This window comes from Danio rerio, chromosome 25 (assembly GCF_049306965.1).
Source record: "Danio rerio strain Tuebingen ecotype United States chromosome 25, GRCz12tu, whole genome shotgun sequence".
In the NCBI taxonomy this organism is placed as follows: Eukaryota; Metazoa; Chordata; class Actinopteri; order Cypriniformes; family Danionidae; genus Danio; species Danio rerio.
Genome location: NC_133200.1, coordinates 38,607,674 through 38,621,283, shown reverse-complemented (window position 1 = coordinate 38,621,283; position 13,610 = coordinate 38,607,674). Strand labels below are relative to the sequence as shown.

The 13,610-nt window shown below is 43.5% G+C and overlaps 3 protein-coding genes across 6 annotated transcripts in view; 2 read left to right on the top strand and 1 right to left on the bottom strand.

The window, feature by feature from the left end:
* The window catches only part of mphosph6 (M-phase phosphoprotein 6), a 365,175-nt gene that overhangs the window by 282,976 nt on the left and 68,589 nt on the right, over nucleotides 1–13,610 (top strand). The window lies entirely within an intron of this gene.
* Nucleotides 1–13,610, bottom strand: part of rpgrip1l (RPGRIP1 like) — a 135,279-nt gene that overhangs the window by 58,873 nt on the left and 62,796 nt on the right. The window lies entirely within an intron of this gene.
* The window catches only part of rbl2 (retinoblastoma-like 2 (p130)), a 32,400-nt gene that overhangs the window by 14,324 nt on the left and 4,466 nt on the right, over nucleotides 1–13,610 (top strand). For 2 of the 3 annotated variants that reach the window (XM_002666954.8, XM_005163190.6), the window contains 15 exons: nucleotides 542–606; nucleotides 1,056–1,221; nucleotides 1,296–1,459; nucleotides 3,763–3,875; nucleotides 6,100–6,203; nucleotides 6,276–6,413; nucleotides 6,628–6,792; nucleotides 8,078–8,180; nucleotides 8,278–8,508; nucleotides 9,954–10,210; nucleotides 10,642–10,818; nucleotides 11,204–11,275; nucleotides 11,358–11,460; nucleotides 13,007–13,221; nucleotides 13,435–13,602. In XM_002666954.8, the coding sequence (XP_002667000.4) occupies nucleotides 542–606; nucleotides 1,056–1,221; nucleotides 1,296–1,459; nucleotides 3,763–3,875; nucleotides 6,100–6,203; nucleotides 6,276–6,413; nucleotides 6,628–6,792; nucleotides 8,078–8,180; nucleotides 8,278–8,508; nucleotides 9,954–10,210; nucleotides 10,642–10,818; nucleotides 11,204–11,275; nucleotides 11,358–11,460; nucleotides 13,007–13,221; nucleotides 13,435–13,602 (2,241 nt within the window). The remainder of the gene's footprint in view (nucleotides 1–541; nucleotides 607–1,055; nucleotides 1,222–1,295; nucleotides 1,460–3,762; nucleotides 3,876–6,099; nucleotides 6,204–6,275; nucleotides 6,414–6,627; nucleotides 6,793–8,077; nucleotides 8,181–8,277; nucleotides 8,509–9,953; nucleotides 10,211–10,641; nucleotides 10,819–11,203; nucleotides 11,276–11,357; nucleotides 11,461–13,006; nucleotides 13,222–13,434; nucleotides 13,603–13,610) is intronic. The other variant, XM_009298208.5, reaches the window with a different exon arrangement.

Here is a 13,610-nt window from a genome sequence, read left to right as displayed (position 1 = left end):
AGTACGAATTTGCTTGAAATAACGCAAAAACAACCAGTTTACACTTTATAGTGAAATATAGGTGTCCTAATAGTGTTTTTAGCAGTGTGGGACACATATACCACTGTCAACAGCTCAACACATGTGTTCTGGTGTTTCATAACCCTTTAATAACAGTTTAATTTCCAAGAGACCGGGGGAATTTGGGGGATTGAGTGTCATGGTGGTGGTCTAAGTAACAAATTAGAGACCAGGGAGGGCAGCGGGTGGGGGTTGAGTTGGAGACTGTACCAAAAAGCTAAGGAACTGGGGGTGGGGGGTGAAATTCCGGAGTTTTCCGGGAGATATAACAAAACGGGAGTGTGGCGGGATATGGGAGACTCCCGGGACCTACTATTTAAATGTGATTTACAAGCTTCAAAACTGCCATCGTTGTGCAAATAAAAGATTTTTTTTTTAATTATTATTTAAATGGAGATATTTTTTGGGAACAATACCATGAATAGCCACCAGGTGGCAATGAAATGTGTCCTCAAAATGAGCCTTATCTCCTCTCCCGCAGATTCTGAAAGGAAAGGAGGACACGCTGACAGGATTTTTGGAGCCAGTGAATTTCGGTGACAGTCTGTAAGCATCAACATTAAACACTCCTCATAAACACCTCCAACATTTCTCCAGACGTTTACAATGTGATGTTTTATAAACTCATTTCGGGATGAGCACGATCAGTCTTTGACGAGGCTTATTCATCACACACACAATCACTCTATTATCCAATCAGCTCAAGAGCAAACCTCTAGAAATAGTCAAACGCGTCATACCTCTATTTTCTCTCGACTTCAGCGTCCCTCCACCACCCCAACTCCACACTATTAAACCTATTAAAATCTGAGGGGGGAGTGTTCTGGTGCCGGGTGCGCTCAGACCCTATCTCTCTTTATCCTGATAACTGGAATAACACAAGTTAGGGTGTCTTCCCGAGCTCAGAGCCCTCTCCCCGGACAGCACGCCAAATACGCATATTCTATTCAGTCAAATATCTGTGAGTGTGACCTTGTGAACTGATCTTTCCTCAGGGCGTCTCTGAACCGTGTGTATGAAGAACATGTCCTATCATCCGGTTCTCTGGATGAGCGAATATTTCTGGGAGATGGAGCTAGAGAAGACATCGGCACACCAGGACCTTACGAAGGGATAGAGAACCAGGACAGAGCGAACAACCCACTGCAGAACTCGATGACGGCACGTGCAAACATTACCAAATGAATACACCGGAAATGGAGTCATGCTTATGAGTGGATGTGTCTGTTTCACAGGCGTCTGCCCTCAGAGTGTCCACTCCATTGACAGGCAGGAGGTACGTGCCGGAGAGCATTGTGGGGACTCCTGTTTCCAGCGCCATGCAGAGTGTGGGCCGACTGCACACCCTGCTGACGGGATTCAAATACAGGCCCAGCGTCAAACTCAGAGATATATTCAGGTAATCCTGCGAGTTAGTCAGTAAGATGCAGATCATCCGCACTTAAAGGAGACCTATTTTGCCTCTGTTAACAAGATGTAAAATACATCTCTGATGTCTCTAGAGTGTGTGTAGTGAAGTTTAAGCTTAAAACCCCACACAAATAATGCTTTATATCTCTCTGAAACTGACCCTTTTAGGCTTGATCCTAATTGTGTGGCGTTTTGGTGACTGTCGCTTTAAATGCAAATGAGGCTGTGCTCTTTTTAAAAGAGGGAGGAGCTACAGATGCCTGTGTGTCAGCATAGTGGCAGATTCAACAACAAGACTGATGTAATATGCTCATGGGAGAGAGATGATCACTAGTGGGCGGGGCTTTTATCTTCTGATGACATCATACAAAGGGAGAATGTCAATCAAAGTGTTTCTGCAGACTGCTTTAATCAAGTCTTATAAAAAGTACAATTAATTAATTTCGACTATTATGAGTGTGTTATATTCACACACTGCTGACACACAACTGTGTTTAAACCTCATACAAAGGTGTTTTTTTTGCATAAGAGCTTCCCTTTAAGACACAATATTGTCATTATTTTCTTTGTACATTAGCATAGTTATAGTCATTATCAGTTATATATACGAATGTGTTTAGTGTTAGTCAAACCTGACTCCTGTAGATCTTTGCTCAGGCACTTCAAGTAGCTTAGTGTGAAAAAAAAAAATTTCTAGAATTATTTACTTCAGTCAAAAATGCTCTGTACGGCCGCCTGTAATGTCTCAGGTGAAGGCCCGAGGTGAACGTTCAACCAGAAGAACAGAATTTGCATGTGTCAAACACATCTGTCATGTTCTTCTGCAGTTGAGTATACTTTGAAAGCTACGCAGACATGTACACAATATAGATCAAATGGTGGAAAAAACAGGCACACCTGCTGCCTTTAGGACACAAACAGACAACAGATTGAGCCCCCCAATGACCTCTTTAAAGCACAGAGTGGGCTTCATCATAGGTTTCCCATGCAGATACTGACCAGCCACAAACCTGATTCACTTTAAAGGGCACCTATTTTACCACTTTTCAAGATTTAATTGGTCTTTTGTGTAATGTTTCCGCTTAAAATACCCACCAACAGTTTGATCTGTTAAGGGCGAGGCAGTGGCGCAGTAGGTAGTGCTGTCGCCTCACAGCAAGAAGGTCGCTGGTTCGAACCTCGGCTCAGTTGGCGTTTCTGTGTGGAGTTTGCATGTTCTCCCTGCCTTCATGTGGGTTTCCTCCGGTTGCTCCGGTTTCCCCCACAGTCCAAAGACATGTGGTACAGGTGAATTGGGTAGGCTAAATTGTCCGTAGTGTATGTGTGTGTGGATGTTTCCCAGAGATGGGTTGCGGCTGGAAGGGCATCCGCCACGTAAAAAACTAGCTGGATAAGTTGGCGGTTCATTCCACTGTGGCGACCATGGATTAATAAGGGGACTAAGCCAACAAGAAGATGAATGAATGAATGATCTGTTAAGACATTGTAGCTGTTTTTGTTGCCTGTGCCTTTAATGCAAATGAGCTGGTTCTCCCTGACCACCATTTCCACGAGCATGTCAGAGCCACAGAGATCTCTCAGTATTTCTCTGATGCATGTAGCCTTCACTTAGATAAACAGCACAGTGACAGACAAGACTGAAGCAGATCTTCGTTACTACAGTAAGAACTTTCCCAATGATTATTTGATGTATTTGTTGTGTAGTTAATCCAAGCCTCTCGGCAACGATGAGTCACACACAATGTGGGCCTCAGAATGGGAGGGATTTAGATCCTATTTTAGATCCTATTTTCTTTATATCACCCCAATATGACTGTGGACACACTATACTACACACAGTTCTGTCCAAACAGCTTACAAAAGGTGATTTGCATCATAGATTCCCTTTAATTAGCCACCAGTCTTGGGGTAAATGTTGATATATCTGTGATGGTTTAATGCCGCTGATTCCAGTCAAAAGTCACGCAAGTGAATTCAGTGTGTTCAGATTATAGTAGTAATCAAAAGTATCGTGTTTGCTACTTATCGATACTGAAATTTTAAAAACGTCCATTTCCTGTTAACATTTGAGCGCTGATTGGTTATCGTGTTCACACACTCACCAGAAATGACTGTGATTGGCTGTGGAGGTCATCAGATTGGTACCAAACTCGACACTTTAGACAACATTAGATTATAGATATTCCAAACAGATGTATTTGCCAAAGTCGTGTATGCATTGAGCTGAGATTAACCTGCATGCAGTGATATGTGAAGTGCACTCGAGTCTCTGGTATTTTTGTTTACAATCAGATCCTGCATAAGAGACCCCACAGAGTCAGTAGCAGCCAGACTGAAGGAGATGTCCGAGATTTTCCTTCAGAATTATGAGGGAACCGGAGACGACAACAAGAGCCTGGCGAGAGGTTTACAATCTTTACACTTATATATAAGTCATATATACAGCTTAAAGATTAGTAAAATTCTGTTGTTAATCACTCACCATCATGTCATCTCAGTCCATTCATCTTCTGAACACAACTGAAGATATTTTAGATGAAATCTGAGATCCTCATTAATTAAAAGTGCAGAAAACAAACCAAAAACATAATCAAATAAGTCCATGTGACTTCAGTGGTTCATAATCACAACTTAGTGCACCGAAAAACCCTGTAAATAAGACTTTGTTTGCCCATGGTGAGGTCAGTGTGTGCATTTACTACAAGTCTTGTTGCATATCCAAGTTTTATGAACACCAAATAATAACCTGACTTCTATTTGATCATTTGGTATCAGAAGTGTATTATATGAAAGGCGAAGGCCTCCAAATTTAGCCAAAATAAAATATGATCATGCCTTGATTTTGACTGATGTCATTAGGACAGTAACGTCTGACTTTGCTTAGACCAAAGTCTCATCACTGAACAGAAATAATGTCCAGTATAGAATATAAAGTCCTGCTGCAGTGGAGACAGAATGAATATTGTGTCTGAGCTTGGCGGTAGAGATCTGCACGGGACTAAATTTTGAATCCCGCTCCCGCCCGCACCCGCCAGGTTTTAGCCCCAACCCGACCGCTCCTGCTTATATTAAGCATTTGTTGTCCCGCTGCCCGCCCCGCCCCGTTTTCTACCTGCCGTGCCCGATCCCGCTAAAGAGCGGTAGGGGTGGGGGGGCAGCTATAAAGAGTCCAGACAGCCTATAACAAGCTGACTGTATAAACACACACACACACATAGCACCAAGCACACACACACAGACAAAGCTCTCTTGCTCATTCGTGCGCGCGCGCACTAACACACACACACACAAGCACCAAGCACACACACAGGCAAAGCTCTCTATCTCATTCACGCGCGCGTGCACTAACACACAAACACACACACACACATACATAAGCACCAAGCACACACACAGGCAAAGCTCTCTCTCATTCGCACGTGCGCGCACACACACATACATACACACACAGCAACAAACAAGCTAAACACAGCATCGCGCTATTTCATTTACACACATACATACGCGTCCTCGCACGGGAGTCGGGAGCGAAATTGCTAGACAGCCCGCTCCCGTCCCAAATTAAACCTGTTACCCACCGCTCCCGCGCTTTATTCGGAAATTTATGCATTAATGCAGACCTCTACTTGTAGGACTGCATCCATACATCTCTGACATGACTCAAATCACTTGCAGGACTCCCAGAATTCATCAAGATTCTATGGGTTCATCTTCAACATCTCCTCCTCCACCGTCTAACCCCAGACATGCTCAATAATGACTGGGCTGGCCAATACTGGAGCAGCTTGACCTTCTTTGCTTTCAGGAGCTTTGATGTGGAGGCTGAAGTATGAGGAGCGCTATCCTGCTGGAGAATTGTCCCTCTCCTGTGGTTTGTAATGTACTGGGCAGCACAGATGTCTTGATACCTCAGGCTGTTGATGTTGATCATCCACTCTGCAGATCTCCCCATACTGAGTGTAACCCCAAACCATGACTTTTTCTTCACCAAACTTGACGGATTTCTCTGAGAATCTTGGCTCCATGCGGGTTCCAGTAGGTCTTCTGCAGTATTGGTGATGACTGGGATGCAGATCAGCAGATGATTCATCAGTAAAATCCACCTTCTGCCACTTTTCCAAATGATCAACTCGAAGTCACGTTATTATTCGTCGCTCTTACAACTGGGACCAAGACTTTTGTCAGGCAGTGTATGTACTGTAGAGTACACACTGTCCATAGTAAATGCGCACCCTGATCTGATGTGGAAGCATTGGCAAACCATTTTTTAGCGGCATTCTTGCAGCTTCATATAATGCACATAGACTGTTTTCACAATGTTTTTGCTTCCTTTTCTGGCCTTTAAGTGTCCCGGGACCTTTGCTGTCTATGTAGGATGAGGGAGCTCTCAGATTTGATCTAATATATCTTCATTTCACATTTATTTGTATTGCGCTTTTTGCAATAATTTCAAAAGGTGCACGGTATTGCATTGCAATCAAATTAAGTAAACCTAATTAGTGTTCTGAAGACGAATAAACTTGAGGGTGAGAAATTAATGACATAATTGAAATTTCTGGGTGAGCTAACCCCTTGTTTCCACAGTTTAAACCCTTGCATCATCTTATTTGGGCCTGTCGTGTTTTACAGATATCGCAGTGAAGTATTTTTGCTTGGCAGAGGCACTTTACTATAAATCCCTGGAGGTGATCATCAACCAGGAGAAGAAACGTCTTGGAGACGTGGACCTGTCTGTAGGTTTCATCTCCATTTTCCTGCAGACTTTAGTTCGTTCTGTCCTCTGAGTGTCATCTCATGTGTCTCAGGGCGTTCTGGAGCAGGATGTGTTTCACCGCTCGCTGATCGCCTGCTGTCTGGAGATCGTCATCTTCTCCTATAGACCACCAGGAGAGTTTCCCAGAGTCCTGCAAATCTTTGACCTCCCCGCTTATCACTTTTACAAGGTAGATTATAGAGAGAGACTACTATTTAATATACAGCACCAACTACTGGGTGTGGGTAATACAGTGTTATTGCTGGTCTCGGATATATGTGTAAACGAAAATCACTTTCAAAATGTTCAGGTGTAAATGAGAATGTTTTTAAAAATGCTAAGGAAAGACTTTTTCATTTTTGACTACACCATGGCTTAAAAAAGCCTTTTAATCTTGTTCAAAGGTGATCGAGGTGTTGGTACGAGCTGAGGAGAGTCTTTTCCGGGAGGTGGTCAAACATCTGAACCATGTCGAGGAGCAGGTGCTGGAGTCTTTGGCATGGAAAGGAAACTCCCCGCTGTGGGAGCGAATCAGAGAGGCCAAAAACTGTGTTCCCGCCTGCCAGGAGGTCAGAACAATACCTGCTTATGACCCATGATGCTTACCATCCTCAAAAAAAATCTACATTAATACTGTAAAGGAAAATACCTAAGTGAGAACTGAGAGTATGCCTTTTATACAGCTCTGTAGAAGTTGACAGTGAATTACTGTTTATAGGCACAGTGCATAGGCTGATGCCTAGTGTGATGATGGCGTGACTGAGTGTGGAATCTTGGGAGTTGTAGTCTTCATCATCCCATGGGACTCGTGTCTTAAAAAATTTAGGCATTAAAAAATTTTAAATTGACTAAAATAATGTGTTATGTCTTAAATCATTTTAAACAGCTCTTAATTTTCCTTTGTCGATATTCCTATTGTTTTAAAGAGATGTTATTCTGAAAAAAAGTACATGCATATAACCAGAGTTTACTTATTTTGACCAAGCGGTGACCTCCTGCTCTCCCTCGTGAAGCTAATACAGAAATAACTGAAACTGCAATTCATCGAAAGGCCACTAGAGGCTGGCTACAAAACAGAGCACATTTCTATTGAATTCAATGGTAAAATTCCCAATTTTACAGCAGAAATAAAGGTGTTTACAGCCTGGTGCAAAAAATATTTTGATGTATATAGCTAATATTACCTTTCATGACGACTGTAAGGGAGGTGATTTTGTTTATAACTCATCCATTTGCATTTATATTAAGCCCTAAAGTTTTGTATAATTAAGGCCACTCGAGTGACAGTGAGGTCTCGCTGCACCTCACCTTCCAGCTGATTCAACTACAGGCATTTCTAGCTCTGTCTAATCCCCACCTCTTTGACCATTTTTGGTTACCCCGGAGTGATGCGGACAGTATGGCAATGGTGGGCCCCGTACAATTGTAGCTTCATTTGTGCTCTTGAGAAACCTATGAGTGACGTCACGGACACTACGTCCATATTTTTTCAAGAGTTGACACTTAGCTGATGATTGATTATAAAGCTTGTTTGCCATGCTGTCCCAGGAGAGACCCCTGAGCTCATAAGATCCTCGAGCCTGGGGCTCCCTCCCGTTTGCAAGGCGAGAGGGGAGTTTGAGCTCTGGTAGATCTGGAGAACTCCCCTGCTGTAGTAGCTAATGAACAGAGAGTGATCGCTCTTAAGAGATAACTACTTACTAGGAACATGTCTATGGTGCCGATTTGAACTCGCACGCGATCCTCTCCAAATTAGTTTATAGATACACTTCACTTACAGTCTATGGTTTTGACACATTACAAATATGTGGCTAAAAAATAACCAGGGTTAAAATATGAATATGCGTCTGACAGGTAATGCCACCTCAACACCTGGAGGACGGTTCAGGAAGCAACGCAAACACCCCCAGCAGCAAGACTGAATTCAGCGGCAACATCGCAGCGGGAGCAGGAAAAGGTGATTTACAGTACTTGAATGCGAACTGAACGCAAGATAATATCTATAAACATTCACTGAATCACATCTAAAATATTCATCTGCCACTTCCCCTCAGGAGTTTCTCCGTCCCCTACATCTCTCCACGACCGCTACAGTTCTCCCCCTACTGGCACAGCAGTTCGTCGTCTTTTTGTGGATGGAGACACGACGCCAGAACCTGCTCCACCTGTCAAAGTGGCACCGCCGTCTATAGTCAGCTCCATCCCAGCCGGACAGACTGTGGTTACGATGGCAACAGCTACTGTCACAGCGAACAACGGCCAGACTGTTACCATACCTGTTCAAGGTGCGAAACTATCGACAAAATCAAAACATTCATTTAAATCATTCAGGCACAAGCAATTATATCATCACTTTATTAAAGATCAATTGTATTAAATTAACTGTACAATCAGGATTATACAATGCTATTTTCCCTACTGAAAAAAACAGCTTAAACCAGCGTAGGCTGGATTTAGAGGGGTTTTGGCCATTTCCAGGCTGGTTTCCAGCCATTTCCAGCGTGGTCTTAGCTGGTCAGGCTGGAAAATGACCAGCTAAATCCAGCAAAAACCAGCTTGACAAGCCTGGTTTAAGCTGGACATAACTGGTTTTGGCTGGACTCCCAGCCTGGCTAGGCTGGTCAAGCTGGTTCGCTGGTTCGAACCTCAGCTCAGTTGGCGTTTCTGTGTGGAGTTTGCATGTTCTCCCTGCCTTCGCGTGGGTTTCCTCCGGGTGCTCCGGTTTCCCCCACAGTCCAAAGACATGCGGTACAGGTGAATTGAGTACGCTAAATTGTCCGTAGTGTATGAGTGTGTGTGTGATAGTGTGTGTGGATGTTTCCCAGAGATGGGTTGCAGCTGGAAGGGCATCCGCTGCGTAAAAACTTGCTGGATAAGTTGGCGGTTCATTCCGCTGTGGCGACCATGGATTAATAAAGAGACTACGCCGACAAGAAAATGAATGAATGAATATTGATGGAAAATTGTAGCACTATCACTTGCCTGTTTTAAAATGTAGTATATATAAAATAAATTTGAACCCACACACCCCTCAGTTAATGTGTAGTTGCGCTCCTGGGTGAGATTATTATGTAGCGCCTGTTGTTGGGGTCTCGGGGGAAATCCTCCAGTCAACACCGACAACAGTTCATCAAACTGGGCTTGGCTCAAACAGAAGCGCCGCTGAAAGCCTCCGTCATCCAGGTTAAGTTTCTGGAGTTTATGAGCTCACAGAGCTGGGTGCACCTCTGAAAGCATCTAGTGGACTCAGACACGGCCCCGAACATATCAATGTTGTTTTTCAGCCTTTATAAAGCACATAAACACTTTTATTTTCTCAATAAAATCCATGTTAGCCATTTAGCAACGAAGCTACTTTCACCAGGGAGACAGAAGCCCTGCCCATCACGTAAATCCACGTCTGTTCTGAAGTGAATTTGATGCGCGAATGAAGCGGATTTGAGGGCGAATGAAGCGAGTAGCTCAAAATGTTCACGCGTCTATTTACGCGCAAATAGCGCAATTTATCCGCGCATTCCGCATCTGGTGTAAACAGCATACTTTTCCAATATCAGGTACGGGTGTATCAATTGGTATTGAGTCTTAGACAAGTGGTGCTGGGGGAGGTGGAGGGCTTCAGAGGACTCTTTCTATTATGTTATTGTTTATTAAATATGTTATTGTTTGCTAAGATAAATGATTAATTATTGTAAATTCAGATTGCTTACATCTCCACTGACTCTGATCGCAGGAATAGCGAATGAGAGCGGAGGAATCACATTTATCCCAGTGCAAGTGAGTGTGACGAGTCAGGCTGGAGCGACTCTGCCAACCCTCAGTGCCCAGACTCTGACAGGCACCCTGACCACTCAGCAGCTCACAACAACACCTATGGGCGCCGTGCAAAACAACCCCAGCCCTCCCAAACAGGACAAAAAGACACCTCAGCAGGGAACACCCACCAAACGGGCCCAGAAAACAGGCTCTCTCTGCCTGTTCTTCCGCAAGGTACAGTAAGATCTGTGCTTGTTAAACCTTCTATCATAGTTAACAAGTATGCAGTACAGTGCACAAGTCTTAACAATGTCATAATGACCATATTTAAGCATCTCATCGAATCACATTTAGAAGGAAACTTGCTGATTGAACACTAGCAGTCATGAAGTGGCCTCCACAGTGTCCAGACCCTGAATATTATATAGACAGAACTTGATTATATAGAGAAGATAAAAGTAACTGTAAATAAGCAAAGTCGTTGTCTTTATTATTATTATGGTAGCACAGTGGTTAGCACTGTTGCCTCACAGCAAGAAGGTCGCTAGTTCGAGTCCCAGCTGGGTCAGTTGGTATTTCTGTGTGGAGTTTGCATGTTCTCCCCATGTTGGCGAGGGTTTCTTTCTTTTCACTCACATGATTAAGCAGCATTGTTTCTCCATCAGGTGTATCATCTAGCTAGTGTGCGTCTCAGAGACTTGTGTGCGAAACTGGACATCAGTGCGGATCTGCGCAGGAAGATCTGGACCTGTTTCGAGTATTCCCTTGTCCACTGCACCGACCTCATGATGGACCGACATCTTGACCAGCTCCTCATGTGCGCCATCTACGTCATGACTAAGGTATTTCACATCGAAACAATATTTACTGCAGCCATGCATGATATATATCGGCCTCCATATCGGTAGTGGCCGATAAATGCTCATTCGTAATATAATCATTATCAGACCAGTAATGAAAATAAACATTATTTCTGTTGGTTAAACTACTTTACAATTGCAATTTGTAAATCCCTTTAAAAAATCATATAAAGATTTGTATTTACAGTATATATCGGTTATTATTTATCAATATCGGTTAATTATCGGTTATCGGTTTCAGTTGTTATATTAGTGCATAACTAAATGCAATTTAAGGAAATGTCATTAAATTGGCCATGTTTTGCACTAACATAATAAAGAATACCAGGAAGAAAGTCTCGAAATGACCACTGACTCTATTTTTTAGGTGACGAAAGAGGACAAGTCGTTCCAGAACATCATGAAGTGCTACAGATCTCAGCCTCAGGCCAGCAGCAGTGTGAGTTTCAGTCTGTGTGTAAAGCAGCATTAAAGATGCTGATGAGACTGTTTTATTAATGGAGACGACACTCCTATCTCAGGTGTACAGAAGTGTGCTGATCTCTGGGAGAAAGAGACGGCACTCTGGAAACACTGAAAACACCCACAGACAGAGCTCACCCACTGAGGGAGCACAAGAACAAGGTGACACACATTTCACTGAGCCTTTCACAGCATGAGTGTTGTACTGAATTCTGCCATTTACTGTTATATTATTGTGTTGTAGTACTTCAGTCTGGACTCTGACTTAAAGGGACTTACATTTTCGTTTTTAAAGCTGGAGTATTCTGTGGTTACATCGTATAATAAGACGTAAAATAAAAAAACGACTATTTTCCAGGTAAATATTGCTAGGAACTATACTCTCATTCTGGCGTAATAGTCAAGAAACTGTGCTGCTGTACCATGCCTGCACCAGGCGGAGTGATATTATGCAGAGCGTGAGAATCGTCTGTTTATTAGAGGTCGCCTTGAAAACATTGAGACATTAGAGACTGTCTGTTTAAATGTAAAGAACATATATACCTACATTTGGCAGACATAATCAATAAACCCTTGATGCTTGCCATCAACTACATTATTTAAGGCGTTAATTAAGAATTCTTTGTTATGACACTGATAAGATTTTGTTTTTGTCGAGATTAGCCCTCTTAATAAGGCTTAAACAAATCTTTGTAATGCACATCTCGTCAGGACAGCACTGTTGTGTGATCGGCCATCTGAAGACGCTCTCATATATTTCCTCCAGGTTGGAGGAAACCCCTTACCCCAGGTAGAGTTCAAGTATTTTGGGGTTTTGTTCATGAGTGAGGGAAGGATGGAGCATGATATTGCGGATTGGTGCAACAGTAATGCGGTCGATGTACCGGTCCATTGTGGTAAAGAAGGAGCTAAGCCGAAAGGCAAAGCTCTTGATTTACTGGTCAATCTATGCTCCTACTGTCCCCTATGGTCATGAGTTTTGCGTCATGACCAAAAGAACAAGATCTCAGATACAAGCGGCCGAAATTTGTTTCCTTCACAGGGTGGCAGGGCGCACTCTTATTGATAGGGTGAGGAGCTCTGTCACCCAGGAGGAGCTCGGAGTAGAGCCGCTGCTCCTCCACATCGAGAGAAGTCAGCTGAGGTGGCTCTGGCGTCTGTTTCGGATGCCTCCTGGACGCCTACCTAGGGAGGTGTTACAGGCATGTCCCATCGAGAGAATATCTCGGGGAAAACCCAGGACACGCTAGAGGGACTATGTCTCTCGGCTGGCCTGGGAACACCTCGGGATTCTCCCAGAGGAGCTGGAGGGAGTGTCTGGGGAGAGGGAAGTCTGGACTTCTCTCCTAAGACCCCAGATAAGCAGACGAAAATGAGATAAGAAAAAGGTTTGAGTGTTGAAACTGATTTTTGAGTAGCTTATAAGTGAACTACGACTAAAAATCTAAAATTTGTACCGATTTTACTGACAAAAAGTGCAAGAAATTGACCTTCGCCTACAATATATAAGGCTAATCTATGTTACGACATTTTTAGGATCTGTTGTTGTCAAGTTTCACTTTGTTAATAAGAGAAGATATGATAATAAGCTTCATAATAAAGTTTCAAGTCAACCGTTTTAACCTAGCAAGCAAAATATGCATAATAACCAACTTTAATTAATCACCCAGCGCTATACACAATTTCATGTTTTATTCCTGCTTTACAGCAAGCGGTGAGAGCAGTCCTGTGTCCATGCGCTCCAGCAGTACGCTGCCCATTCCCCAGCCTAGCAGCGCTCCATCCACCCCGACCCGGGCACCGGGAGGGCCCCAGGAGCAGGAGGAGGAGCGGGGGGACCTCATCCGCTTCTACAACCACGTCTACATCAAACAGATCAAACCCTTCGCTCTGCGCTACTCCAGCAACTCGCCCAAAAATGGGGTAACTACTGTCTGCATTGCTGCGGTCTCAAGACTGAAGACTGATCAGTGTCCTCAAATGTTGTACAGTTTCATGTTTGTGTTGTCCTCATTCATTCTATTGTTTTAATTCCACTGTATTTAACGTTGTAGTGATTATTTTTCTCATTTGACGATGATTAAAATAGACAATTTCTTCAGAAAGTCTAAAATAACTCTTGCGTTTGTGTGTCAGCAGGCTGAAACTCCTCCGCTCTGTCCGTATCCGTCGCTGCGCATCGGCTCTCCACGCCGCGTCCTCCTTTCCCACAATCACTCCATCTACATCTCTCCGCACAAGACCGGCAGCCCCATATCTCCACGAGACAAAATCTTCTACTACGTCAGCTCCAGCCCGTCACACGTAAGAGC